Below are 24,535 nucleotides of genomic sequence, written 5' to 3' on the forward strand. Positions count from 1 at the left end.
AACCAAAGAACAAATCAAGACTGGATGCATCCGTTGACCTCGTCAGTTGGCTACAGCCTGGGGAAAGGTTCAGGGAATATATTCAAGAAAGAGCATTGGCATGTGTGTCTATTGAAAACCGTTTATCCATCTATTTCAAATAAATACAAATAAAATTGAAATTGAATTGAATTATCTGACTGATAGTGATGACAATGTCAATCCACTGCTGAGAGTGAGCTGAGCTTGAAATGCATTTTATGAGCCGTTATGAGTCAGAGATTCAATAAGGCAGGGCTCAATCAGTAATTCTTTAGGGCGATTAAGCAATACATCACTGCTAAGCTCAATTAGGTCTGCAAATATAACTCAATTTAATAATATAATGAACTTAAAGTTAATTAAAGAGGGGTATATTCAACACGTCTCAAAGGCAAATTGTTTTATTCATTAAAAAGCCAAACAAACTGTACATTAATATGCTCAGTATATTTAACATACACAGAATTTGACACCATATGAACATAACATGTAATCAAAATTCCAACATTTAAAATTGCACAGATATCAAGTTATAAGACAAGACAAGAAATTAACATGAGCCCTATATATTACTTTTTTCAGCAACAGCAGATTATTATCAATAACAAAATGAGCAGTCAAGTCACACCTATGCAAGACTATTATAGTCTCATTTTGTACTTTATTTTTTAGCCGTACTGATCATCATCTTTCATATATTCACTCCACTCTGGTGGTGTCTTCCCAAACTACAGTGCTTATCTGTGGGTGATTTGTAACAGGACTGTCTTTCAACATTGAGGTTGCACTGCGTAGAGGAAAGACTACAGATGGCTCTTGAAGAGAAGAGTTGAGGAGAAATTACACTCCAATTTCATACGCACTGCTTGCCTTCAGACCTGCCCATGTATGATACGTAAGGGGTCACCACAGCCTTTCACACAATGCAGACATGACCTCCTGACCTACTGGGTATTCATTTGGGCATTCCATCTAGTTCAAAGACCATGAAAAAACCCTCGGCATCACCATTAGATAGACCTTCACAATGATCAGATCTTCTGCGCTCAGGCTGACATGAACAGGTTTCAACTCAAAGCAGCAGGAAGTAGTTCTACCACCAGGCCAAGGCCCCACCCACCTGCCTGCTTCTTTCCCAGCATTTCATCTCAGTTCATCATTTAATTCATGACTCATGCAAAACCTTTCTTTTCATGATAGGAGATCACTCTTTTAAATACATTTGGATCAAGTCATTTAGAGTGGTCAGAGTTAAAGGAAGTACTATCAAGCACAACCAGGATCAATACTCACAGTGAAATACCTATAAAGACAAAACATAAAGGTGTTATTAATGCACAAATACTGTCAATTCTACCAGTAAAAAAAGAGCTCTACATCCCACGGAAGCCCATGCATGTATGCAATTATGAAAAGACACTCAGTAGACCAAACATAACCAGAGGATAGCTAAACACATTTAGCCAAGTCAAAAAAATTCTGTCTTTTTTCAGGAACTTTGTATTTAAAATGCAAATCACATTTGACAGTCCATAGATCCATGGTGTCATAGAACCATGTTTTCCCAACAGTGATCATCATTATTCATTTGGAGAGCGTGAGCAGCCTGTCGTATGTTGACCTTACTACTGAATCCTCAACAAGATCCATCCAAGAGAACTCCATCAAACTCAACCCACTCTCTATTCTACAGAGCATCAGATATCTGCGTCAGCCTTGAAGAGTTACTTTTTCATCAGTTCATTCCCATCCACCCCCAACCACCCATTTCCACCTCCATGCCCAACTCGCTTCATGTCATGACAGGTAAGTGAGCTGCTGGCTGTGGACGCACTCTTGAGTTTGCACTGGTAGAAGGTTTCAGGAGATGGTTAGTTAGTCCATCCCCAGGGCCTTGAGCTGCCTCTCAATCTCATCATCTGAGATGGTGGGGCAGGAGGTAGTTCTGGTCTTGGATGAATGGAGGGGCGACTTGCCTGCTGCTGGAGCTCTTGACATCTGCACAATAGCGTCAGAGAAATGGGTCAGCATTTATTAACACGATGGGTCAGCATTTATTAACACGATGGGTCAGCATTTTCATTAACACAAAGCAAGCAAAACAGTTCATTTGGCCTCCAACATGAGAGGAACTGTTATTGACACAAGGATGCTGCTTTTGACATTTCTATTGGACTGAGTGCACTGTGAATCAGGTGCTTGATGATAAACACCAGCGCAGGATGTGTGGGCAACACTGGCCCTAAAGGAGAGAGTGTAACTGGGTAACAGTGGGAGAAAGAGAAATATAGACATGCAGGCAGAAATGGATGAAATATAGTCATACAGGCAGAAATGGATAGTAGAAACATACTTTTCCTGATATCTCAATTCCAATCTCATCCAGAACTTGGCTCACAATATCTTGGGATTCCTCTTCATCCCCCGATTCCTCGAAGATCTCGTCCAACGTGTTGTTGACTGTGGAGTAAAGAACACCTTAAGATGAAATATCATGTTGCATCTTACATACTGCAGGCTAAACCAGGAGATTCATTATGACCAGGGAGTAGAAGGACCCTTACTCATGTCCTCTGTCATCCCCATTTTCAAGTTCTCCTTCTGGAAGTCCTGCATAGTCTTCAAGGTCTTTTTTGGGTCCATCTTCTTATTTACTGCTTGCATAGTCTTAGAGATACAAATGAAGCACATGATTTCTGTGATATCAGAGAAAACATTTCTTGCAATTTGGCCCTCACAGATAAAACTTACACATACTATAAATAAACACAATAGGTAGCATGAATGAGATGTGAAAATCCATTTTGGATGCATACCGCTATGAATCTTACCAAGTCTGTCTCATTATGTGAGTACATGACACTAGCCCAACCCCATCACTACAGAGGAGAAACAGAGCAAAGAGCAATATTTCTTTCTACTGTCTCTTTCTCTCTCCCTCTCTCTCTCTCTCCCTCTCTGACGTGGCCTCATTAAACCCCATTTCTTATTTACTGCACTCTAAAACATCTGTGGCTGACACTAGCTCCCAGGACACTCGCATACAGACAGGAGGACATTTTAATACCATCCTCCATTCTGTGGCACCAACAAAGCATGACTGTGTGATAACGTAAACATGGCCCACTTTAGCTATTCTGAACTAGTGCAGACACAGGCAATAGACACATGCACACACCCACACGGACCTAGTGCAGACACAGGCAATCGACACATGCACACACCCACACGGACCTAGGGAGAGAGGGAGGGCTGATGAGAGAGGGCCACAAACGAGAAGCCAGAGACTGAATTCAATTAGTATTCATTTGCATATTTTACAAACCTGGCTTTTAACTACCTGGTGAGCCCACAGAGGGATCTGTTCATATAAGAGCCTTGTTTAGTACACGGCACAAGACCCTGCTACCACAGCCCTGCTACAGAGGGATCTGTTCATATAAGAGCCTTGTTTAGTACACGGCACAAGACCCTGCTACCACAGCCCTGCTACAGAGGGATCTGTTCATATAAGAGCCTTGTTTAGTACACGGCACAAGACCCTGCTACCACAGCCCTGCTACAGAGGGATCTGTTCATATAAGAGCCTTGTTTAGTACACGGCACAAGACCCTGCTACCACAGCCCTGCTGTTGCTGTTCCTCTGTGCTGTACTCAAGGACTATTACAGGGGGAGAGAGCACATGGGCTGACTGGAGCATTGCTCCTGCCTCTCACTCTAATGGCTGGCTTTAGGCTCTCACAACAGAAGATGGCAATGCCATATGTGTCTCCAGGTTTACACTATTTCAGTCGCAGTTGGATTTACACGCTCATAACATGAGAAAGGAAGATTTTTTATATTGACCTCCTTTGTTACCTCTTCAAAATTCAATTAAAACTACACTATCAGACTCTGATACACCCAAATAGTTATAGCAGTGTGTGGGTGAGTGTGAACGTGTAACTAAGATATAATATTCTATGATATGCAACACAAAAGAGTGTGTGAATTTGTGCAAGCTAGCAACACTGTAAATATGAGCCCATGGGTAGCAAGAGAGCTAATATTCAAACCTAGCAAGAGATAAGCCCCTCTACCAACCACACTGCACACTATCCTAATTATGTCCCTAAGAATAAATGCATTTCATATAAAGACACCGCACACTATCCTAATTATGTCCCGAAGAATTCTTTTGATGTACTGTGCTTGGTGAGGAGTTTTTTTTTAGAAAGGTATTCACATAGACCCGCTGAAATCAAGTACATAAAACCAGACTACAAGGTTTCAAATGTCTCTAAGAATTGGGTACAAACATGTTCAACAATAACATTGTCTTTCAGGCTTCCTTTTGAGAATGTCATGAGAATAGGACTGATAATGTAACCCACGCCACTAAGCCTTTCTTATCCAAACCCATTAAACCTCAGAATGGAGCCGATGAGCAGGAATGATGTGAGGTGTCAGATGTGCTTCTCACTTTAGCTGAGGTGGACATGGCTCCTGCCATCTTCATCTGGGAGTTCATCACTTTGGTTTGGGTGGACATAGAGGTGACCTTTGAACTCACAGCATATGTGAGGTTCTTCTGCTTTCTCAGCTGGACTAACTCCTTGGCCAGGATCTTACAGGCCTCCCGATTACCTGTTTTGGCCATCTTTTTTATTTCCATTTCCTGTTCACAAAAAGGGACAACAAATGGTTTCATAACCTTCCGGGTGAATAAAGGAGTACATATTTCATGGTGCAGAGTGCTGTTTGTTCTAATATTGTTCTAACATTACAACAACGGTAAAAACGTAACTGTTTTTTTTTGTCAGTTCAGTAAGTCAAAGTTAAAGTTCCTGACTGTAGATCCGTGAGAGCGACCAAACAGGATATGGGATAGAACATGAGCTAACAGCTAACAGCTAACATAACCATTGTGGAGGCAGAAGTCTGCCTCTCTTTACATTTGTAATTGGATGAAAACAACACCCCCTTGCTTCCCTGAGGGTCTTCCATGAATGCACTGAAACATATGCATTAACGCGTAAACGCCTGATGATAGTGTTTATCGTGTGTGTGTGTGTGTGTGTGTGTGTGTGTGTGTGTGTGTGTGTGTGTGTGTGTGTGTGTGTGTGTGTGTGTGTGTGTATTTACAAATCTTTCCCCTGGGACTAAAGCAGCAGTGAACCCATCAGCATTGCGGCTGCCCTGCTCTCAGCGATGCTTCCCATCTAGAGCAGGGCCCTCTACTCGCCTCACTATTGTGCTCAACTTAGGGGAAAATAACATAAAGCTATTTCACAAATGACGTCTAAAGAGTAATTCAATGTTCAAAGGAATCTTGTCAAATGGTGTAGCCAGTTTTTAGAGCCAGCAGGTGCTTGGGCCTGCAGCTCTGATGATGTGAAGACAGCTGTAACAGTTCTAAACACAGACCTAAACAGAGATGCCACATAAGCAATAGCTAAAAAGACACATTTGCTTATTTGTTCACTAGCAGATGTCAGCATGGAGTGATATAATGGATTTACATGTGGATGTTCCAACTGCTATTAGCCAGGCTCATAACCAAGAATGTAAGGCATGTTTGTTTATTAATGTTTGTGGAAAAGGGTGTCTCCTGAGCCTGGAGCACCTGACAGTCTCAGATATATTCCTGCTGATGAGCTAAATGAGGAATGAGCCCTTGGCGTGCACAGTGATGATGGCACTCATAAAGCAGGTGCTGCCGCTGCTGCTGCTGCTGCTACTGTTTAGCATCACATCTGCTGGCTAAGCAGAAGAAAAAGCTCAGCATTAGGAACAGGGACGCGCAGAATTGCCCTATTTTACTCACGAAAACAAAAGATTCATCTTGTTCTGTCACAAGTTTAAAAAGATGACAAAAGAGGAGAGGAGTTCAGATGTGTTTTTTTTCTGTCTACATTACTAGAAAGATGCCCTAATTTGGTGTTCTGTGACAGACGGGTTTGTTGGCTTTTAAATTTTGGAATGGTTTATGGCTTTGTCAAACACTCGGGGAAAATGGAGCAGGAGGGGAAGACAGATGCGTGAGACATGGAGATGGATCCTGTCTGGAGACTAATGGAATAGTCATGAAGTTGGGAAGAAGAGACAAATCAGAAGAGGAATCACTTTGTTATTTCTAGGAAATCGTATGCGCTTTTTTACTCTATTTCTAATATCTAATATTTCTAATGACGATTCTAATGGCAAATATTAGCATTTTATAGCACAAGAATATACCTCTGTCTGTAATGATCAAAAGCAGAGGGCCCTATGTTTGTAGAAGTAGTATTTTGCACAAATGAGATTGTATACATCACAAAAAAAAAACCTGTGTTAAATGTATTTTAGAGTTAGGGTTAGCACCATGTAAAAAACACTGTGTTAAATATACTTTAGTGTTAGGGTTAGTACCATGTAAAAAATATGCACGTTGTGCAAGAACAGTAAAGTAAACGCCTTAATGAATGTATTACTTCAGTGCATTGCACCATCCAACTCCCCCCTGCTTTTAATAGAGATTAGAAGCCAGAGGGATCAACAAAACACTGAAGGACTAACAAATGAAGCCACGCGTGTGGCAACTTTCAATATAGGTCACTTCCAGCAGGGGACTTCTTCACACCAAGAACAAAGCCCAAAAAGTAGATTAATTAAAAGACAATTTGTGCCAGGGAGGGCTTGGGCGACCCCCCGAGGGGTAATTATATGCATGCTACATTCATCTGCACTCTAACACACGAGGAGCCACAAGTTCCTTTAGTAATTATTAAAATTAAAATTAAATAAATAAAATAAAGATGGATTGGGTGACTCCACTGATACACTGTATCTCTCTAGGGTGTGACTAAACCTAATTCCTACATTTAACCCAGTTTAACTCAGATGTATCTGTAAAAACACAGATATAAAAAGTATGTTTGAAATAGATGAATCCATTACATGTCTTTCCATCTATCTCTCGATCTGTCTATTTCATGGACCACATCACAAACAAAGAAGGCTGGCCCCCAATGGAGCTTAAAAGGTTAATTCTGATGGCTTTATGTATCAGATCAGCCTCATGTAGTAGGAGCACAGTAGAGTAGATGGTCAAAGCATTTCCATATCACTTACCATTTGCTTCTCCTGCTTCTCCAAAGCTGCTCTGTCCCGAGTGATTTGTCTCTGGGTGCCTCGCAGCTCTTTGCCTTGTTCCTTAATGATATCTGAGGAAATGGAAGGTTTTGGACGCAACAATATTAAATATGCCTCATCTATCATTTTTAGTTGATCAGAAACCCATCTGATTTGAATGCTGTCTTGCAAAACATTCAGGGGCTGTCACTTCCATCATGGGCCTCTGTACTAGGACATACGTGGACAGTTTGCCTGGCAGTTGCTATCTAACTGAGGCAACATATTAACCAACACGCCAGGGCACTGACCTCCAACAAACCCCAAGACCAGCCTACCACAGCAGCACTGTCACTGATATAAGACCAGCAGCATGGCAGGAATATGAAACATGCAGGTTGTCCAGTGTTCACGGCGCTCACTCCAGTTTGGGCAATACGCCCTGATACGAGCAGTCCGGAGAAATGACTGTTAGAATAACTGACTGACTGTTCTTACTAAGGTTGAAAACTCTGTAATGACCCAGGAATTTTAACATCTGAAATTGACATGACTTGTGAATGTATAATGGTTTTGATTATGAGTCTGAATTATAAAACAAATGTTTTTAAGCATCTTCAGTGGACTAGAATGAAATATATAGAGCTTATTCAACATATAGAGAAACAGACGACCATATCATGCCAATGTTTTCTCATCACTGCCACTAAATAGGGAAACAAAAGGTACTTGGCTCAACCATCCCTCTCCAACAAAAGAGTCTTCTAATACACACAGACCATTAACATCCTGAATATTGCCTTGAGATACACACTATCTTTATACGGTTGGGGGGAGTGGGGGAGGGGGGGGGGCAATCTGAAGGGGATGGATTTGTCTGGAGGCAAGGCTGAGAAAACTCACCCACACACTTTATGTAGATGATATGAATGATACAGACATACACACACACACACACACACACACACACACACACACACACACACACACACACACACACACACATACGGATGAGAGGGTGTCCCAGTGCACCACTGCTACTCCAGAGTATGGGCACACTGTCTTTCACTCCAAACCAGCCTGCGGTGCACAGCTCCTCCTCATGAAAGGCAAGAGTGCCCACACCAGGGAGACCAGGAGGAGCCCCTGCCTCCCTCTCCACATATCCCTGGACCCCTGTACACCAAAACCACCAAAAAACATTACACTGCTTCTGAGTGCTTCAATGGGCAATGTAATATTGAAGAACTATTGTGGCAGAACTATAGTGAGCATGCATTGTTCTCCCAAACTAGTGAACCAGAACTTCAATATTTTCATATCAATGACAAACGGAACTGACCGGTGCTAAGGAACCGCAGAGCAGACAAGAAATGAAAACTCAATATTTAAAATATTCCTATTTAGCAAGATGAAAATACAGTTTAAATGTTGAATTGTTCTTAAAAAATAAGTCTTACATTTAAAGGAACACTAAAGAATACTGAAAGAATATTGAAAAGAGAACTTTTATTAAAAAGCCAAATAAAATGAAAGGCTTTGCCTTTTGTACGCCCCAACTTGTCCCCACCCAAACTGGACTCATACGCTTGTTAGCTCTACGTCGTACATACGTAGCATGACGTCTTCAACAACGTGTTCCAAGAGGGAGGGATACGGCTAACAAAACTCTGTGAACTGTGCCATCACACAGAAAACCAATGGATACTCTGGCATACCACCACTGGGCTATCTCAAACATCCACTTATTCAAGACACTCCGCAAAGCCCTGACTCTCTGGCATTAGACAGGTAACGCGTAAGTAGGGAACACTCACTCACTCACTGGCCAGAATAGAGCAACATCTAGCTTCTGTTTTATTAGGATACTACTATGTCAACTGGTTTTAATTAATTAACATTACTACCAAAAAATACTGTAAAGTTGACAGAAGTGTGTAAAATGGTGTGAACTGTTGATTTCTTCCATTATTCTGTAACGTTATCCACTGAGTCCAGGATTACTGGATTAGATGCACACTGGTTTTTAAAACCTTATTTCAGTTATGTGGCATTCAATTTATATATTGTGTGATGAAAACTAACTCCAAGCACCTCCCTTCCTAACTGGCACCTGACTAGCGCTTAACTTGCACTTCAGCAGTTACATTCCTGCACTTCTTTTTCCTTTCTAGGTCGTTTTTTTTTTCTTTTTTTCCTAATTCTCATGTAAAGTAGTATTTATTGTTACACCATGTTTTTTATTGCTCTTAGCTTGACTGTTCTCTCCCTTATACGTCGCTTTGGACAAAAGCGTCTGCTAAATGAATAAATGTAAATGTAAATGTACTACAGTTGCTGCAGAGAGTGGGAGAGTAGGAAAGCTGGCAACATAAAGACAATAGATTCACATAGATCAGACCAGATCTGATCAGACAGTTGCAACTGGAAAGGATTATCAAAGGTACTTTGACATTTATCTGTGCACATTCTATTTTGAACTGAGCTCCTTCATTGTGTTCAGCAGTGTAGCAGAGTGTGTATGGGGCTTTAGGGCTGCAGGCATTGATTGATTGGATGAAGCAAGAACAGAAGACAGCTTTTAAAAAATACACTTTTTTTTTTTTTTTTTAAACTTCAGTCTTGGCAAGCATGCTTATTTCATTTCATATGTTCATTTGTAAGCATTTGTCACTTCAATCTGATAATTATCTTTTGCTGTAACAGCCAACACGTGCGTACTGTTAAAAAAACTATCTGTCAGCTGTTGAACTGTTGTTGACATTTGATTTTCAAAAAAGGAAGGGAAAAAAGGACAGGTCATGGCACCTGATCCATCTCACCAATCAACTGGCTTATTTTCTGCCCCTACTGGAGAGCCCGTGCCTGTAAATAACTATGCTAAACACCACTTAATACCACCACCACTTTTTCCTTCCATTTCCGATTATCGTTTGCCTCTCATTTCATCATTGGCAATTTATTATAATAACCAATTAATATACATTTCATAAGAACATAATAACATAGTCTATGTTACGATATTTTATTAGATTTTCACAAAATGCAACCATCTGTGCTCGGATAACAGCACAAACAGGTCAGAAATGCTCACTTAACATCAACCCCAAACATTCTTATTGACTTTCATTGTTGTTGTGGCTATTTACCTGGCAGTAAACCGATATTCTGCCTCCACAAAAAGTTAGGATATCCTACTTACCGTCCACTGTTTTCTTCTTAAATAATGAAGCCATTGCTCTTTTGTCTGTGTGGCAACCCGCGTTAGTAAAGAAATTAGTATTGTTGCATCTCTTTCCTGGTTATTCGCTAACTACTTGCCGGTATATTAACCCGCTCTGCTAGTTTTCCGACGAAGAACTGACTTTCAAATCCACATGACGACACTGAGTCATATTGAATTTGACGTCACGAACAACCTCAGTTTTTTTTTTTAGCCTCCTGTAGATGGCGACGATGCGCGGAATTCAGATTCCTTTATAGACCAACTACTGTATGGTGTATCTTTTTTTGTGTGTATTTGCTTCAATCTTTTCAGACCAAAGATATTTTTTTACAATTGTAAAAGCTGCATTCTTCTGGTTGAGAGAAAACATTAAATCCTCCAAACAAACATCAAACAACAGGGCCCATTTAAGTGGCACTGGTAAAGATGAAGGAGGGTAATATGTGTAATTATGAATATTTGAAAGGATTCAGTGTAACAACCACTATGATGTTTATAATTGTGTATCTATTGTATTTATGTAACACGCTTTGTCATATAAGTGTACCGTAGTGTGCCTCAATGTGCAGTATGCCTCAGCGTGATCAAATGCCAATGTTTTCAATCTGGGCCCGTGAGTCATGAGTTAACACAGCTCTGCGTATGAATGTAGGCTAAGCCGAAAGTGCCTATCTGCTTACACTACACAGGATTGGGAAGGGAAAGGGAGGCTTTGGGATCACTGACATGCAGGAAGAGAATGTTGCCAGGGACAGTAAAAGGCGTCCAAGGGTGACTTTGAGAAAGGTAGATGTGTTGCCCACAGCGCTCTGCTTGCCCTCTCCACGGGGACCAGCGGGGGGGGGGGGGGTCCTCCTAGAGCGTTATTCTTGTTAGGGTTATTAGTGAGATGTTTTCATGTAATCAGCAACTTGGGCCACTGGGACCGGCTCTAAATGTTCTAATAATGGTAATAACCCCACTGGTGATACAGTTAGCCTCGGGCTCACGGTCGTCTTACAACACTACTACATTTAGACAAAATTGCTACCATTTCCAGTACAGTTCCTATGTCCTCTATTAACTCCGTTTTTTATATCCAAGATATGCAGGGTGGCAGAATATGGTCAGTGTATTAGTTATATTCTTACTCTTGCCTTCTCTGTGGATCACAGTTGGGAACCACCGCTGTTCAAAAATAAATCTTCATTTTTATGGATTTCGTTTGGAATAAGAGGAATCCTGTGTTTACCAATGTATTTTTTTATTAGGTTATTGGGTATCATTCAGCATTCAGATTCAGTCAGCATTTATCCAGTAGTAATAGGTATACGCATCTTATTGGTGTATGACAGCAATGACATTAGCCTTTATCAAAATTATAATAGAAACAATAACAACCAACGCAACTTTTTTAGCTCCTCATATATTGAAACATGATCTCTACATTTCTGAACAATAAAGTATCAATCTTCAATCAAACAATAAAGTATCAATCTTCAATCAAACAATAAAGTATCAATCTTTGTTTAGTGATTTTGTAGTTCACTCGGTGCTCAGTGGATATCAGTAGGATTTGGTAACAAGGCAGAGTTATAGCCATATATAAACAGGGCCAGGCAAATCAGGAGCACATTGTAGTGATTTAGATGCGCCAACCCTCTGATGATGAATGCTCTGTGCATGAGTGCCCTGGAAGAGGAGCGCGCTGGTAATATATCGAGTGACTGGCTCCATTCCATCTGCCCCTGGGAAGAATAAGGCTCTGGAGCGTCCCCTGCCATGGAGTAGGGGGACAGCAAGGGACCATGGGTAATGAGAGATTATCACCCCTGTTGAGTTAGCCTGCTGTCAGACCTCTCTCTTGTATCCATGCCCAAGCTGCACACACATACCTCTACACACACACCCAAACACTCACAGACCCAATGACCATACAATTCATCAGACATCAAGCTTGAAGGTTTTTACACATGAATTACTGACTAAACAGTGTTTATAGTGGTGTTAATGTTATCGTGAGTTTGATCCCCTGGTTAAAATGTGGGGTTGTGGGGTAGAGTGTTTAAATGATAAGTTCAGCGGTCCTCCTCCTCCTCCTCCTCCTCCTCCGCCTCCTCCTCTTCCTCCCAGTGACTCCCGCCCCAGGGTGAGTCAGAAGCAGATATTACTCAAGTGTGGCAAATGAGAACGATTTGGGTGGGGAATTAGAATCATTAAAAAGGGAAGGGCAGCACGAGGACGAGTCCTTCAGCTGGGGACATGAGGGGCGTTGCACACAGGCTTCCACCATCACAGGACACTGGACTCAGACGAGGCAGTCCGATGATTACTGACACACTGACACAGTTCTATCTGTTTGTTTCTGTATTCTGGCTCCACAGACCAAACTGAGTGGAGTTTTGTTGTTCTCTTTCAACACTGGCTGCATACTCAAAAGATTACTAATTCATCTGAGGATTTTATAATCCCTGAACCCTCCAATAAAGAGCGGTTCAAGGTAATTATGGTTAAACACACAGTAGCAGGGTTGACTGAAATACAGTATACCATCAATGAAATACACAATGCAATACACAATAGAAAAGTGTGCTTTGCCATTTTACATTCAACTCAGAGCTGTGTGTTTAAACATCGAAATTGGGAATTTGCCAGTGAGTTCAATGGGACTTTCAACTTCTGACATTGCATTAATTGGAGTCTTTGAGCTCTTTCCACAGTGCAAAGAACTGCAGGACTCATTTTTATTCACAATGATGACATGTAATTATGTAGTCCATATAACACCAAAATAATCTTTCTGTGGGAGATGGCGCAGATAAAGTAGTCAGTGGGTTAAAATGGTCAAAAATAAAGGTTACCCATTAGCATAAGAAGTTCTAGTGTCTATGCTATGTCGTGGATGGCATATCAACTCGAGAGGACCCCTTTGTAATAGGCTCTGCCCAATTGCTGTGCACATTTGAATTCAGGGGTGATATGACAATGCCATTGCAAAAACAGTGGGAGCAATTAAAGCAATCCATTGAACTCAGTCCTTGTGCAGGATGATACCCACAGCAGGGCGTCCATTAAACACAGGATAACACATGTTTTCTCATTTGTTGTGGAGAATGTGTTTCAGATTGAAGCAAGAAATGATGTTCTTTGATGTGGCACTTGACACCCCTCTTAAATCCCATTAAACCAGGAGATGCAGATTCCGTGGAGGTTTTTGTTTCAGCTGCTTTAGAATTCAAGAGGATTGTTGAGTGTCCTTTAATGCAGGAGTGAGTGAGCACAAACATACACATAAGCACAACAGTAAAATGTGCTGATTTTGTAAAGCAGATAGTCTTTTGGTAAAATAGGAAAACACTTTGATATGGGAATGCATTACTGCATTGTTGTTTGTTGAAATGACAAGATGATGACAAACCATTGCCAGATCACTAACTCATAAGAAATTGTATTGTGTTTTCTGTTGTTGTTGCTGTTGTTTGCAAGACAAGTCTGTTGGCTGTTAGCTGGTTGTCAAACTTGTGTTAGACCAAACTGTATTTTGAATGGTTTCATTGACTTGCACCTGCTATCTGGTTGTCATAGCGCACCAAAACCAAGCCCCACTGCTCAGACACATGAGCTGCTAACCCATACTGTTGTGCTGGTTGTATATTGGTTATGAAAGAGCACTTTAATTAGCCTTGGGGGAACAGACCCTGCAGCTGTATGATACACTAGAGTTATTTAACGTGATTACTAGTGTTGACTTATCAGTTTGATTAGACTTTCGTCTGCCCTCACAATTGTGTTACCCCTGTATGGGTGTCCTTACCCAATCAGCTGACGATAGTATATTCTGTAATAATTAAATGAATCAATCATGGTTCTACTTGACTCAAAGAATATGCAATTAAACAGAATTGTTTTTTAGAAAGATTTTTATTTCGTTTTTTAATCAGTCAGCTAAAAGTCTTTTCATTTTTCAAAAAGAACATATTGAAGCAAGACCGTTAAACTGTTAACTGTATCTTTCCCCCGACAGCTCTGTGTTGTCAGGACGATGCTTTTGTGCGCGCCTGGATAGAAGAGAGTATTTCAATCTATTTAAATTTCTATAAAACTCATAGTCAGTATTGAGACATTCCAAATCTGGTTTACATTCCACTTAGGCTGTGGTGACAGTATGGATGTGTGGGATACTAAATAAGATAGATATCCTTTAATTGCACTTTTGGCAGAATACATGTTTGGTGTAAATGTGTAGACAGCCTTACATTGAACAGAATACATGTTTTATGTGAGTGTAAAGACCTTACATTGAACAGAATACATGTTTGATGTGAATGTGTAGACAGCCTTACATTGAACAGAATACATGTTTGATGTGAATGTAAAGACAGCCTTACATTGCTGTTGTAGCTTTGTGGAGATTTTCAGCAGAACAGAGAGACACTTACGAGCTCTAATTTGTATTTAATTGGGGGTTAATGCAATTTGCACCTTCATCAAAATGCTGTACCGTCAGCAAACTCCACTCTGTAAGGATCTGAACTAATGTAATGCCATTTGGATGCTGCAATATATTATCCTGTCTGGATTCCAGCACACCTGTATAGTTCTGTACACAGTGGAACGAGGTTCATGTCAGGCAGCATTATACTATTACAAGCACGAAGCCCCATTTGCAAGAATGAATGACTCCTTTGTCAACTTTATATCCATCAGCTACACCATAGTATTGGATGCATGTTCTGGATTATGAAGAAGGACAGAGAGCAAGTGAACACATTTTTCATTTCATAATCTGTTGACAAAATTGTGTATAACATAAAACAAATAAACAAAAACTCAGCACATGTGACACTGTTGTTTGTCAAAGATGAATGTAACTCAGTTGCCGCAAATGTGCCTGTGAACCTTACTCTTCAACCATCTGAAGAGGAAGGCGGCAGCTGTGTGGATAAAACCCCTCAAAGACCCTGGACATGACAAATCTATAGACACATTAATGCTACAAGACACATTAACCTATTAGTATTGGACACATGGACCGTGCCTTGGATCAACTGTTTGTCTGTGGAATGGTGGCCATTTGTGGAATAGTAAGATTAGGTTATTAGGTAACACTATCACCACAGCGATCTTCTGTCTACAATATGAAATTGCCATAAAGCTCTGGGTACACTGATTATATGGCCCAATATGAACTTTTAAGATTGATAATAAGGATAATAATATTCTTAACCAACTCAGTTGGACAGTCCTGAAAAATAATGCCATGTAGACCCCTCAAATAGACAAACAAAAGAATATTAAAGATTTTATATGGAAGAAAGCAATGAAGGGTTGTTAAAAAATGTAAAAGGCTTGAGGTCAGAAAGAATGTACGTTGTATGTCAACCTTCATTTTTCATGACAGACTCAATTGAGGATACCAGTGTTGAACACATTTCTGGATTTCTACCATTCCTCAGAGCATTTGGTCAGGTCAGGTTGGTCAGACAGTATTGTGGTATATCCACAGATCTTCATGGTGCCCACCTCTACATGTCATCTCCCCAACACCTTTGGCACTCATGCACTCACTCTTCACACGCCCACCCCTGTGCTTCACTGTTGGGACCATAGACATATATAGATATGTATATATGTCTATAGAATAATAGAATAGAAAATCCTTTATTGTCATTGTATTTATACAACGAAATTTTGAGTGCTTCTCCTGTTTGTGTGACGAGGGACAACATATAACACAACAACAACATATAACATAACAATACTACAACTATCCAAAAACAGTAGGAACATCCCAAAAATATATATACATTAAGAGTAGAACAAAGTGCGGTGGCAAAGACCAAAGTACTTCAATAAATACATCAATTAATACAGCTTTGTTTATGCACATTTGTAAGGTGACTGAGATGGTATGTGACTTGTAGTCAATAAAGTGCTTAGTGTTTAGTGCATGTCGGTATTTAGAGTTCTGATGGCCGTCGGGTTGGGACTATGCATTCACTGTGGTAGTCCTGACCAGGTTCACACCAAATATGCTGGACCCCATCTGAGCCAAACACATTGATCTTGGTGTCCCCTGACCAAAGAATGTGCTCCCAACATTAATCAGGCTTCTTTTCATGTTCTCCAGCAAAGCACAGACACTGTCATCTCCATCCATAACCCCAATGCCAAGTACTTGCCCGTCTGTTTAGACTGACTGAGTTAGACTGAGAAGTAATGCACTGTCAATGGCATCCTTTTAGGAGGACAGCCAGTTGATTAGTGGTACTATGTCTCATTGTATACCTCTTGATAACGGCTGCAACTGTGTTCGGACAGAAACTGAAAAAGTTTCATGTCAACAAACACCTTTTGGTGCTCTTCTATAAAGCCATCATAGAAAGTGTCATCACCGCATCAATATCTGTCTGGTATGGAAATTCTGACAGTCGCACAAAGATGAAACTGGAGAGAGTGGTCACCAAAGCCTCCAACATTATTGGTTGTGACCTTCCATCAGTCCTCTCCTTGTATGCTGAGCGTAGCTTAAATCGTGCAAAGAACATAATCAGAGACTCCTCCCATCCAAACCATGACTTTTTTGAACTTCTGCCTTCTGGAAGACGCTACAGATCTATGCGAGCTGGAACGATGCGCCTCAATAACAGCTTCTTCCCCTCTGCTATCAGACTCCTGAACTCCCAAAGCTGACCTGGAGTTTTTTTATTTTTATTTTCATTTTTTTCTATCCCCATCTCCCCCTGCTTACTGGACTGAGCTACCTATGACAAAAGAATACCACCAACATTGTTGTGTGGCAATAACGTTTTTATCTATCTATAAATCTATCTATTTGTATTTACTGTATTCTGTTCCATCAGATTTTTCAATTACTCTGGCAATTCTTTGTAGAGCCATGATGCAGACATGACACAGCCCATAGGTCCAACATTGAGGAAGTTCTGGTGTTCACAGGTCCTTTTATATCCATGTTCATGTAATTAGGCTCATTGGATATCACAGGTGTACTCCATTTTGTTTCAACGATCACAGGTTTTCTACTTGAGTTTCTACTTTGAGGCCTGCATTTTCAATATAGTCTTTCTAAAGTATTTGTTTTTGATTGTTCATAAGAGGAAATACTCTACTTGTCAACCTTGAAATAATGCAATTATTATTGATACAGTTTTGAATCATTTGACATCTAAGTGATATTTGACAGGGGTGTACCCCTAACCCTAGCCCTATTGATTCCATATCCATGTTATTAATGTCTTTGATAGGTACATCAGACCTTTGTAAAATAGCCTCATGATTCTTTTGTGATGCTTTGTGTGTATGTGAAACAGAGTCCAGCATAACTGATTGTAAGTACTGTTGTGTATTTTAGACAAACGTGATGCACAGCCTGCACATTCAGAGTAGTCTGCTTTTTAGTTCTGCTCATACAACTTTATGAGATTCCATTCTAGCCTACGTAGCCAACAGCCAGCAATATCAGATCAAAGCAACTCATTTTGTAAATGTGAGGTAACTTCTTTTTTAAAACGTTTCTCTCCATATGACTGACAACTTTTATTGTTTATTTTACAGTCATTCTACATTGTATTATTACAGGTATGCGGTGTGATCTTCTACACATTATAATTTGACCAATTGCATGTTTGGATTTGGACTACAGCGTTTTAAAAAACCTCACTCGATCAGATAGAACCAGGTTGGCCATTCCACCACCGAGATTGCCATCTCTTGTTGCGAAGAGAAGGTAAAGACAACAGACTTTTTTCGGCGGGATGAAGTGGTTGAGTTCTTCCTAGGTCTCAATATGGTGCTTTGCACACAACTTTGACTGATAAATATTTGAACAGCAGAGTGTGTTGTCTGCATATGTGTGACAGAATGTCAGTGGGTCATTAGTGTTAGAGCATTGCTGCCCTGCGCTTTGGATGATACTTGGATACGCGTTAGATTGTATGTATTGCTTATCCAACAAGTGGTAGAAGCGTCCAACTTGTCTTTTGTAAGGCTAAGTGCATCCACATAACTAAATATGTGAACTTTTTTATTATACCCAAGACCCCTGGAACCCACAGGCATCCAAAATGTGCTCTTTCTTGCATGCTAGGCATCAGATGATGGAAAACAATAAACTGCTCTGCTCTGCGAACAAGGGAGGCGTTGACTACCTGTGTCGCTAAGCCTAAAACCGAGTGGGATGCCCCGACCCTGGACACCAGGGGGCGCTGGAAGGGTCCAGTGGTGTAAAAGACCAGCGCTGCTGTTACTATACAAGCAGTGAGAAGCGGACCCAATGTAATTAACATTGACGTAATTAACAGCCTCTGGGGTTGAGTGGAAATATCAGTCTGCTTGGTACGGTCCATGAAGGAGTGACGCCTCATGCACTTTCAACAAATGGATTCCATGATATGTGGGCGTGGGCATTCCAGTCATAAACAAGGAAAAAAAGAATAAATTCAAAAGTTAATGACATTTTTGTCTTTCTTTTTTTTCTTGTCGTGCACATATACAAGAATATACGAGATAAACAAGAACATTCTACATATAATGAGCAGGACAGAGTATTTGCCTACCAATTGAATGTGCTCTATCGCAATGTTATTCATCTAAACCAATAGGACTTTCTTTTTATCCGCATTTCAGTTCATTGGGATTTTAGCAATAATCCATTATATAATATACAAATGCAAGAGTGTACAGTATATGCAGTTGTAGCGCTTTTTAACATTTGGAGGAACATGACAGAGATTGACTTTAAATGAAAGTTGGTTGTCTGTGCTTTTTAGAGGTTTCAGAGAAATGGAGTTGCTTTGAAGGAACTCATTTCTACATGGAAGTCCCACGTCTGGGTGAGTCTGGTGGTACCTAGGACCCATAAAAGGCCCTCCTTCACAGTACAATAGCTGAATGCGCTGTCCGTAGCTCACAACTGCCTAACACAACAACATGATTAGTAGCCTGACAACAACAACAACAACAGACCTGCCTTTGTGAGAAGTTCACTGGGGTTTTCAAGCAGGCACCTTCCTTCATCAGTGTTGAATTAGGCCCACAACGCCTCCAGATGGCTCAATAGTGATGTCTGGCATCCCAGACCCACCCCCCTCCATACTCATGATGGGTAAGGACACATGCCACTACCAGTGACGACAAAAGGTACACCTCAACAAGATTTCAGATATCTCAGTGTTAGTTCAGGTTCATTCATGACTGTAGTCTGCGAGCACCTCAGCCACAACCACTCGCTTGATTTTTCAGCAGCTAGTTAGCTTTCAGCAAGAGCTTGACAACCCCGTTCCCTCACCTTCCTCTACCAGCTCTGCATACTTTAGCTTCTTCCTTTCAAAGACTTCCTCAATCGCATCTTCAAAGGGAATTGTTAATTGTTGATAAAGTAAACAATGCACTCACACTCAGAATTACAACTCCAGGTCTGGTCTCACGGCAGTCCCAGTTAACTCTGGGTTTGGGTCCTGCCGTGACTGCACAGCCCCACAAAGTTACAGTGCCCCAGTTCCCCACATGCAGCTCTACAACAATGTCAGGCTCAGTTGAATTATTTAAGTCTCCATCTGCATGTCACAGCCATCATCAAAGTGAATGTGTGAAAGAGTCCTACAGAGCCCGGTCTGTAGTGCCTAAATGCTGAAGCTCATTTGGGAGAAGATATTAATAATATAATCAAACATATTGTCCTCGCTTATCAGCCCTCTACCACAGTGGATAAACCATGCTGTGAAGCCCATCATCTTGCACAATCATATACATTATATTTCCTAAATTTCCCTCGGGATTAATAAAGTATCCATCTATCTATCTATCTATCTATACACTACTGTGTGTCAAAAAATTAATATTTTGCGTCTCATATTGTATCTGATTCCGTTGTAAGGTGCTAATTACATAGAATGGAATATATGATAGAAGATGGATATGATAGAATCTAGTTCAAAAGTGGGCATCTGATGCTTTATTGGTAATAGACAGGAATAGTGTAAGCCTTATTTAATTTTCTGTATGAAAGTACAATTCAACACAACTTTTGCGGAATGATTCCTCATTTACTCAGATTGACGTATAGCACACACATTCATTCAATGTACCACGAAAAGGCCCCAAACTAATTTGAAAGGACATTAAACATTTAACACTCTGGCTCTCTGATAAAGCAACGTGCAGTAACCCTTTAGATCGAATGTGGCCAATAGATGAGATGAGCACTGAAGCTAATTTTTTGTTTTTTTTTCAATCATTTTTGCTAGTCGTGAGCAGCACTATACCAGTGAGTGATGCTGACAACAGATGGCAGCAAAGCCCTCGCTAGAATGACATCTGCAATTTCTGAAGAAAATCTCAACAAAAACTGACACTTAAGTGTGTGGTTTTTATATATATATATTAGACGGAACTGAGAATTAGATTGATTTGATGAAGGCCTCAAGTAGGCCCTAGTCCCTACACAGTTCAGACTTTTGAAGAAGTTTAGGGTTCTTTGTGTGGATATCACCCTCTCCATCTCATAATAAGAAACTAAAGTTATGGGGTAGCTTATACAGACAGAATCCAGAAGAATCAGGTCAGAACGTAGAAGATTATTAAAATGTTTTGGCTATTTTGTGGGCTAATGTGTGCAACTACAATTTAGTTAACGGTTGACTTAATCCTCTCTCCACAAAGGTACATAAATCACATTAATTTGTGGTTATGTTCCAACACGTTTTGGCGTTTGCACTGGCAGTGTGGGCTATAGGATCAAGACAAGTTGATATGCACAGTCACGCAATAATGTTATGTAGCCTACTAGCAACTTACTCTAGCCTCTGTTGGGAAAAGAAAAAACATAGGCTATTCCAAAACCTGCACCACTTGCTCCACCGGTCCTATTCTCGCCTCCGAAGGGGTGTTACAGTATCGTTGTAAACTTCCAATCAGCGTCATCTTTTAGCAAACTTCCCTCCAATCCACACAGCGCTGAGAATTTCAGCTATCTGGACACCACGCGTGTGTTTGTGACTATTGCTCTGCCATTTCAATATGTAAACTGTGGGTGGTTGATCTCCAATGGTGACACTTTTGTTTCCATGCTAATACTTTCTTTTATTCGCTGTGATGGCTTTGTTTACGCACGGTTTATATAGATAGGATGACGACACGAACGTTTATCTGTCTCTGAGGAGCACAACACCAGTGATTTTGCAGAACCTCTTGAGATTGATGTCCCTTGCCATGAGTTGTCTGGATGTTATGTATCACCAGAGTTATGGAGCAGCTCATCATTACTTGCCGGCGACACCAGCAGCGGCAGCGGCAGCTTACAGGGCGGCGTATCAGCAACAGCAACAGGTCTGTGGTAGCGGGACAGTTGTAGAATAATCAAAACTTATTTTTTTTTTAGTGTTGTACCTGTTGTATTGTGAGCGTTGTGGTCCATTAGAGTAATTTATGTTTCTACAGCTTGTCAAAATCATTAGTGTTTATGCGAGAGTTTGGGAGGGATTTCTGAAGTTAATGTTATAGGTAAACTCACATTTTTAGATAAAATGAGTTTCAGATATGAAGTGGCAGCAAGAGGGCGTCTTCTTTAAACTCTAATCTCTACAACGAGGCAAAGATGTTTCTGGCATCCAAGCTTTCTGTTTTATATAAATGATAGTGTTATGACAATGACAAAGGCAAGAAACAAACATATAAACTAATCTAAATCAAGGGGTACATTGGACAGCATAACAAAAATACTTGCCAGGGCAAAACCAAAAAACCTACACTGTACTGTTGTGCCAAGGCTATCATGGTTCATGTGAATATTCAATGACTTTTTATAAAGTGAAAAATCCATTGCGTTTTCTCTGATGACTTTGAGGCATTTCATGCTTACTTTATTTGTAACGCTTCTCCCTCCTGTTCTCTTCCTTTGTGTTCAGAAGAAGCTCAGTGCTTACAGTAAGATGCAGGAATCTATGAATATTTCCGCACACTGTGCCCAAGGGAGGCAAGTACAGAAGCCGGAGATCCATAGGGAGGAGGTGCCAGGGGCAGACGGAACAGGGCTGCAGGGGAAGGAGACACAGCCGGCCGAGGCTGAGTACCTTAGCTCCAGGTGTGTGGTCTTCACCTACTTCCAAGGAAACATTGGGGACGTGGTGGATGAACACTTCTCCCGCGCTCTGAGTAGGCCTAGTGCTTTCACCGGTGATGCAAAGCCCTCAAAGCTTTCAACGGGACCACTATGGAAAGGTGAGTTTCAGATTCATGTTAAAAGTCTTTTATCTTACTACAGGAAATGACAGTTGTGTAGAACATTCATTTTTTTCAACAGAAGATATTTTGACAAGTGTTAATATAATAATATGCTTTTGAAATAACCGAGATGCACAGGCCCCTTGGTGAGCTGTTGGAGCTATGCTAGTTGTGTTAGCAGTTTCTGATGTCCTCTCTGTGTGTTCCAGAAGGCGGCCCTCTCTCAGACAGTCACTGTGGGAGCAGTTTACCCCCCACCCTGTGGAGCAGTAGCTACCCCTCCCAGACGGCACCCTGCCTCTCCACAGTGCACCCGGACTTCTCCGCTGGAGCTGCCTTTCACCCGACAGACCCAGCAGGCATCTGGAGTGGGCACGGCCTCCCACAGCTCAGCCTCGCCCCCGCAGCGAGCCTCTCTGACTCCTGGCCCTATGGTCTGAACCCTCAGGGTGGTGCCAGTTACCACCCTCACGTGCACGATCTCTACAGCCATCATGTGCACCCACGCCATGCCCACCCTCACAACCACACCCACCCTCACATGCTGCCCCACAGCCCCAGCCTGGAACCCTGCTTCAGCCCTCTGCTCCTCCATCCTGCCCGACCATCTTGCAGCCCCGTGTCACACACTGATGCGGCCAAGACAGACCTGGAAGCTGGGAGCACACAACCCTCTAGCTGGCAGACCTTTCACAGCTCCGTGGATATTTTTGAAACAGGTGAGTGCTGCTGGAGAGCCCCCTCACCTCTTATGTCAACTTGATTGATTTGCCATCTGTCCGGTCACACTTTAATGGTGGTGTGCTAAATGTAGATTTGTATTTCCACTGTCTTGCAGTACAGCAGTATGCCTAAACTGGTCTCTCTTATCTCCATGCAGCACTAGAACAGGACAAAGTCAAAGCAGCTGTTTGGTTCTGAATGGATGAATGGATACCTACCGCCCTGGGGCTGAGGCAGTCCTGAATTAGATGGCCCAAGCTTCTTTTTGAACAGACCCTCTCCTGTAAATGACCTCCACTATTTCAAGGAATGAATTCAAAAAGGAAAATTCTGTCTCTCTTTCATCAATAAGGCTCACAAAGCAATGTCCTCCGGACAAGAGAAGTGATTTCATTCCAAAAACATTCCTTGACCGAGATGAATCTCTGGACTGGTGTATGTGCATGCACCATCCGCGGGATGAAGATTCCAGGAAGACAGCTTTTCCACTTGGCCTTTTAAAGAGCTATCTCAAATGAAGGATGTTACTGAGAATAGAACTTGAAAGGTATATTTTACTACCTTTATACAGAATGGTCATATTGTCTTGATTAATGGGATGCCATTGCAGTTTTGTATAACTATCAATTGGTTCTGTTAAAAGAACTGCCTCTTGTTGGGACACATAAATTGTATGTTTATATGAAGGACTGGTAAATGAGTGGTATATGTGTTCATGTTTGTATAGGTGTGTATATACGTACATTTGTAAATAATGTCTATTTACTGTAATATATCTTGTTATATAGGTCTTCTTAGCAGAAGTGTTAATTATGTTCTGTGTTGTTGTGCCTTTGTTGGAAACGATGATGTCATTTTAAAGCTAAAAATAAATTGCTGAGTTGTATTGGCAATGATTCTTAAGATGGATGCCTTCTTTAGTTTTACACAGAGCTTCACTCCGCTTCCTCAACGAGATGATTCTGTCGTTCTGTTGATTCGGTTAGAGGCATTTCTGCCTGTGAAACATCCATGAATCCAAAGACTTGAACACAAACTGCACTGAACTAAAACTAAATGGTGAGAATAAGCTCATAAAGGCTGGTTAATAGATAGTTGAATCTATACGAGGGATGATAATCAGTTCAAGTGGTTGTGAGCAGACAACATATGTGCTGTGTAAACCACAGGCGCGCTGTTGCAGTTTGTATTAAGCCTGAGGAATGTGTTGGAATGTCTCTCCGTCTATGGTCTACCCAAAGTTCACTCTATCC

General features: G+C 41.1%; 2 protein-coding genes across 3 annotated transcripts; one reads left to right on the forward strand and one right to left on the reverse strand.

Annotated features, from left to right (window-relative positions):
- Positions 1–406: 406 nt before the first annotated feature.
- Positions 407–10,562, reverse strand: chmp2ba (charged multivesicular body protein 2Ba). The gene is made up of 6 exons (XM_012819804.3): positions 10,317–10,562; positions 7,115–7,206; positions 4,485–4,679; positions 2,586–2,688; positions 2,375–2,481; positions 407–2,019 (listed from the first exon to the last, which is right to left on the reverse strand). The coding sequence occupies exons 1-6, from the start codon at positions 10,348–10,350 to the stop codon at positions 1,897–1,899; spliced, it is 654 nt and encodes a 217-aa protein (XP_012675258.1). The 5' UTR covers positions 10,351–10,562; the 3' UTR covers positions 407–1,896.
- vgll3 (vestigial-like family member 3) lies at positions 8,752–24,185 on the forward strand. Of its 2 annotated transcripts, XM_031561072.2 has the most exons (5): positions 8,752–8,905; positions 21,579–21,665; positions 22,244–22,556; positions 22,769–23,278; positions 23,440–24,185. In XM_031561072.2, the coding sequence occupies exons 3-5, from the start codon at positions 22,268–22,270 to the stop codon at positions 23,478–23,480; spliced, it is 840 nt and encodes a 279-aa protein (XP_031416932.1). In that variant the 5' UTR covers positions 8,752–8,905; positions 21,579–21,665; positions 22,244–22,267; the 3' UTR covers positions 23,481–24,185. The 2 variants fall into 2 exon arrangements, with proteins under 2 accessions (XP_031416932.1, XP_031416927.1); XM_031561067.2 differs by lacking the exon at positions 8,752–8,905 and having other exon boundaries at positions 21,319–21,665.
- Positions 24,186–24,535: the final 350 nt, after the last annotated feature.

Source organism: Clupea harengus, chromosome 2 (assembly GCF_900700415.2).
Source record: "Clupea harengus chromosome 2, Ch_v2.0.2, whole genome shotgun sequence".
Classification (NCBI taxonomy): domain Eukaryota; kingdom Metazoa; phylum Chordata; class Actinopteri; order Clupeiformes; family Clupeidae; genus Clupea; species Clupea harengus.

Coding starts and splice junctions, on each gene's coding strand:
- chmp2ba (XM_012819804.3), bottom strand. CDS start 10,350: ATGGCTTCATTATTTAAGAAGAAAACAGTGGACG. Junction 2,689..4,484: donor CCATGTCCACCTCAGCTAAA/GTGAGAAGCACA, acceptor TGTATCTCTAAG/ACTATGCAAGCAGTAAATAA. Junction 2,020..2,374: donor GAATTGAGATATCAGGAAAA/GTATGTTTCTAC, acceptor GCTATTGTGCAG/ATGTCAAGAGCTCCAGCAGC.
- vgll3 (XM_031561067.2), top strand. CDS start 21,537: ATGTCCCTTGCCATGAGTTGTCTGGATGTTATGTATCACCAGAGTTAT. Junction 21,666..22,243: donor CGTATCAGCAACAGCAACAG/GTCTGTGGTAGC, acceptor CTTTGTGTTCAG/AAGAAGCTCAGTGCTTACAG. Junction 23,279..23,439: donor CGTGGATATTTTTGAAACAG/GTGAGTGCTGCT, acceptor ATCTCCATGCAG/CACTAGAACAGGACAAAGTC.